This window comes from Limulus polyphemus, unplaced genomic scaffold (genome assembly GCF_000517525.1).
Source record: "Limulus polyphemus unplaced genomic scaffold, Limulus_polyphemus-2.1.2 Scaffold2619, whole genome shotgun sequence".
Taxonomy (NCBI): Eukaryota; Metazoa; Arthropoda; class Merostomata; order Xiphosura; family Limulidae; genus Limulus; species Limulus polyphemus.
Genome location: NW_013668229.1, coordinates 132,897 through 138,292, shown reverse-complemented (window position 1 = coordinate 138,292; position 5,396 = coordinate 132,897). Strand labels below are relative to the sequence as shown.

General features: G+C 30.7%; 2 protein-coding genes across 5 annotated transcripts in view; both read left to right on the top strand.

The window, feature by feature from the left end:
* Positions 1 to 2,250, top strand: part of LOC111087780 — a 41,523-nt gene extending 39,273 nt beyond the window's left edge. The window contains exon 10 of the mRNA XM_022395643.1: positions 2,191 to 2,250. Within this exon, the coding sequence (XP_022251351.1) occupies positions 2,191 to 2,250 (60 nt within the window). The remainder of the gene's footprint in view (positions 1 to 2,190) is intronic.
* Positions 1 to 5,396, top strand: part of LOC106467454 (RIMS-binding protein 2-like) — a 44,674-nt gene that overhangs the window by 4,148 nt on the left and 35,130 nt on the right. For 3 of the 4 annotated variants that reach the window (XM_022395647.1, XM_022395645.1, XM_022395648.1), the window contains exons 3-4: positions 3,600 to 3,692; positions 4,634 to 4,966. In XM_022395647.1, the coding sequence (XP_022251355.1) occupies positions 3,635 to 3,692; positions 4,634 to 4,966 (391 nt within the window). In that variant the 5' untranslated portion in view covers positions 3,600 to 3,634. Of the gene's footprint in view, positions 1 to 2,589; positions 2,689 to 3,599; positions 3,693 to 4,633; positions 4,967 to 5,396 lie in introns of all 4 variants that reach the window. The other variant, XM_022395646.1, reaches the window with a different exon arrangement.

Below are 5,396 nucleotides of genomic sequence, written 5' to 3'. Positions count from 1 at the left end.
AAGAGGACATATATATTAAGTACAAGAAAGAGGACATATATATTAAGTACAAGAAAGAGGACGTGTATGTTAAGTACAAGAAAGAGGACGTATGTATTAGGTAAAAGAAAGAGGACGTATCTATTAAGTACAAGAAAGAGGACATATATATTAAGTACAAGAAAGAGGACGTGTATGTTAAGTACAAGAAAGAGGACGTATATATTAGGTACAAGAAAGAGAACGTATCTATTAAGTACAAGAAAGAGGACATATATATTATGTACAAGAAAGAGGACATATATATTAAGTACAAGAAAGAGGACATATATATATTAAGTACAAGAAAGAGGACGTATATATTAAGTACAAGAAAGAGGACGTGTATATTAAGTACAAGAAAGAGGACGTATATATAGACACACACATATATATAAATGTATACAAAACCTAATGTTCAATAGCTTAAGATATTTACTACACATGTAAAATATGTACTGCAGGGGGTCACACAAGATTTTTGTTTCTTTGCAAGCCATTACTTCAGGGAGTCACACAAGATTTTTGTTTCTTTGCAAGCCGTTACTTCAGGGGGTCACACAAGATTTTTGTTTCTTTGCAAGCCGTTAAAGTGAGAAAGGAATTTACGTGGTTTCCAGGTTAATTTTTTGTAACTTTTCTGAAATATTTTAACAGTGTGTGAATTTGTATTGAAATATCCTAAACCTTATTAGGAGTAGGTTTATAACAACTGTGTACATCTGTTGGCAGAATTCTCCTCAGCTAATTTTAGATTTGTGAAATGAAAAACATCATTAGCACCAAAAATTCATATCTAAAATTGAGCATTATAATCATAGCCTTCCACATCTGTGTTTCTACTATGGTTTTTAATTAATTTTAATCAGCATATTAAAGCACTGACTGTATGTTGACTGTATCTAAAGATTTATAAGAAGCTTCTGTTACTTCGTATGTGCATTTAATTGACTGTATTTAATTTTACTGCTCATATTTGATGTTTTTTAAACTGTGGTTTTTGGTGTTTAACAAAAATTATTTAAAATTAAACTAAAATCCATACTTTTCTGGAAACGTGACACAAATATTTCTATATTAGTTTGGGCATTTCCACATGACCCCCTTTCTTGATTGAGCAGAGACACTATGTAACCGAGGAGGGGGGGTTATGTGGAAGTGCCAAAACTATTATCAGAGTCTTTGCATCAAAGTTCCAAAAATGAATGAATTTTAGTTAATTTTTAACTAATATTCTGTACTCATCTCTAAAACAAAGTTTAATTGAAGTATTACTACTGCACCTTTTTGTAGAAGCCCATATTGGATAAATGATAAAGATAATTAAAGAATTATCAGCAGTATGACTGTGATGTATAAAATATTTTTCAGCTAAGAGGATTGTCATGATAACTAGCTTCAGCATTAAATTTGTTTGAGTTTACTTAATGATTATAAGCTTTTTTTTTTCACAAGTTACAGCTTTTACAGTAAGGAAGAATATTCTTTTAAACAGGAACGATATTTTAAGCACTTGAAAATGATCGCAATTTAGAAAGTACTCTTCCTTATTGTAAGAGCTGTAACTTGCTTAAAAAAAGGGCTTTAGCATTATACACTAATTTATGTTGTTATTGTTTGTTGTTGTATTTTTCCAAGAACATTTAAATATTTTAAGAACGTAAACATCCAAAATGGCCAAGTGATGGAAAGCTTGAAATCCTGAACAAAAAAAAACTGTTTCATCCAACGAGGATATCAAATTATTTTTATTTTGATCACTGAGTCAAATCCTTTTTCATTCTTCAGCTAAAAATATCAGCATTTAGTTAAAGATATCCATCATTTAATATTGTGCAATGCTATCACTAGTAGACGTTTGTTCTCATAATAATGTGTTTATTACTCACTGCCAGTGACAGAATAGTAAGTTGATCTGGAAATATAATATACTTGTATTTTTCAAATCTATTTGTAGAAGCTTTTAAACTAAACTCAATGGAGAGTAGTTAGAATAGCAGGCTCTGTGTGAAGGTAGAATATTTATTTCTTTAATTAAGAAACAAATACACATTTCCTTTAGCATTCTTAAAACTAAAACATCAAAGAAAATAAAATAAAAAATACTGTGGTAAATATATTTATATATATGAAAACTTTGCCGTTTAACCATTAGTTTTCATTCTTTTTCAGGCAGAGCTTGATCTCTTAATTATCAGCTTTAACATTTCTCAGACACAACAAGACACTTAACTAACATTTTTCAGTCATTTTCAGACGAAAGCTTTAATACATTTTAAAGTGCTTGTTCCTTAAAACCTCCAGTTGAGTTTTCTTTCCAGTGTTTCCCATCTTCTATGCTACCTTGCAAGTGATGAATTTGTTATCTTGCCATTGTCTGCAACCTTACAAGCCAGGTTTTTTTTTCATATCTTTGCTAATATCTGTCACCTTGCAAGTCAGTTTTATACCTTTGTAAGTATATATATTTTCTTGCACCTGAGTTGTTTGACATCATTTTGTTCGCCTGATGTAAAATTTCTGCTTTCCTTATCACTTCCTACTACTATTTTTTTTGCTGCCTGTGGATAGAGCCTTCTTTTTCTTCTCCTGCGATTGACCAACTGCTGGTTGAACCACAGAGTTATAAACAAGTGAACTCACAGCTAGCTAGGTACAGGGGGGTCAGGAGTAAGTATACCACTGTGATGATCTACCTGCGTCATTGTACTAATTTGACTGTTTCATTAGTATTCTATTTCAAAAGAAATTTGAGCTTCTACATAAACATTTTACTCATACCTCATTTAATGAGATGAAAGTAGTGTTTAATGAAACTGTTTTATGAAAGTAGTGTTTAATGATACTAGTGTTTAATGAAAGTAGTATTTAATGAAAGTAGGGTTTTATGATACTGGTGTTTTATGAAACTGGTGTTTTATGATACTAGTGTTTTATGAAACTGGTGTTTAATGAAAGTTATTATTCTTTCAGTTGGTTTACCTTATAAGTTGATTACAAAATATTTAATCCAATTTTTAACACTTCAAAGGCTTTTTTTATCATAGTGTTACTTTTTTTAAAGAAATATGTTACTTTTTAAGCATGTTAATTAAAATTGCATTTATTTAGTTTCTTTAGTGGTTTTTTTTCGACCTTTTTACTTAATTATTTGAGTAAAAATTCACCTTTTTTTGTGGTAAAACTTATGAGAAATAATAATTCCAATGATTTCTGATGTATTTTTACTACAATGACCTCCAAGGGTCAATTCAACAGTCTGTGTTTTTCTTTTTTTTAGTTGCACATTGAAAATTATGGGTCATTGTTTATTGAATTGTTAGATAATTTTTACCGCTTGTGATGAAAGTGAGATTTTGCCACAATATCTGAGAGAGAGAGAGAGAATCCTATAAACTGTATCGTTAATGCACCAGTTATTATTTCCATTTTCTATGTGTCCAATTTGTGTGGAATCTTCTAATCTTGCCTGTCGTGGTTTGTTTTTTTTTGTAAGAATAAATTCTTTTAGTGTAATTTCATAAGCCTTAAATTTTAAATCTTATAATGTACACTTACACTTTCTCTTATGCATATTTTAGGATCATCTGTTACTCGAAAAGAACTTGATCTTCTGATGGCTAAACTAGAACAGGATAACAAAATACTTTCTGAGCTTGACCGTAAAAGATTTGGTAAGCAAGAAGTTCAATAATGTCAAACTTCATTTAATTTACATATATTTTTTTTTCATACATTACCTGGAAATCATTGTCCAGAGTTTTATACAGTAGATAAATGAAACTGTTTGCTATTGTCTATACTCCAAAAGCTTTTATGTACTAGCTGAATATTCAAGGTGTATAAGTCACAATCTTTTTACCATTACATTCAAGATTTAATTAAACAACAATCAATGTATTTTAATAGACCTGGCACCAAAATGTAGTTTATAGTTCAAAGTTTTAATTTTTTAATTTCAAAAGGAAATATTTACACTAATTCTTAATTCTCACTTCTCTTTATTATATGATGCATATATTGCTCTATATTGCTCATTTTAGATTTTCTCTCTACCCTGAGTTCCTCAACAATAACACACTTAGGCTATAGACATTTGTAAGTCAGAATATAAATTTCTGGCTTCCAAACTTCTTGCTTCACTAATACATGAAAAACATGCAAAGATAAAGTCATAAAATTACTATCAGTTGTTTTTAATAGACTGAGGCTTCAGTTCAATCAAGTTAACTTAGCTATGTACTAATCACTTAATATGTAGTTAAACATCGTGCTGGCAATAATCTTTAATTTTCTGGTTTATAGAGTAGTAATTAAATACAGTATATTTTGATAATACATTAAAATTGTTTAACAAAGATACTTGCCAAGTTTGGTTACTGACTTTTAGCAGAACCTTTGTCTCACTACCTGTGATTAGTTTTGCACTTTTGACATTGTTCTTGGTGCTCTCTAAACTCCTCTGGGCTCTTGTGCTACTAAGCACATCAATGAATGCGCAGTACTTATGTTCAAAAATGGTTTTTATGGATCTGATTACACATAAATTATCGTAAAACACAAAAAAAAATGTTAGACTTAAGTTAATTGCTAATTTTAACTTCTCTATATCGAGGTGGAATTCCAGTGTCAACTTCAGCACCATTGGCACCAACTCACCTTCCAACTGTTAGTAGTCTATATGGTGGAGGTATGGTTTCTTTTCCTATTGGTTTGGCATCTTCTACTCTTCCAACAGTATCTGTTGCACATAGTGTCCTAGCAACAAGACCTACAACAGTGTCATCATCAACATTTCTTGTTACTGGTCCTGCGCCGATTGGAATACCTGTTACCACTACATACAGTCTTACAAAAGAACTTCCCACAGTAACATTCACTACTCCACAAACAACCATGGCTGTTGTTCCTGTCACAGTTGCAGCTGTTCCTGATCAGAATGATAGTGGTGGGTGAAATATAATTTCTTAGTTAGAGAATTCTGATGTAATCATTTTTTTTTGTGAAATGGGAAGACAAGAAATACCCTTTTGAAAAAAAAAATTGAAACTTTTCACTAGGGAATAAATGGCTAAAATGTATATATATATATATGTGTGTGTGTATATATATATGTGTGTGTGTGTATGTGTGTGTATATGTGTGTGTGTGTGTGTGTGTGTGTATATATATATATATGTGTGTGTATATATATATGTGTGTGTGTGTGTGTGTGTATATATGTGTGTGTGTGTGTGTGTGTGTGTATATATATATATGTGTGTGTGTGTATATATATGTGTGTGTGTGTGTGTGTGTATATATATATGTGTGTGTGTGTGTGTGTGTGTATATATATGTGTGTGTGTGTGTGTATATATATATGTGTGTGTGTGTGT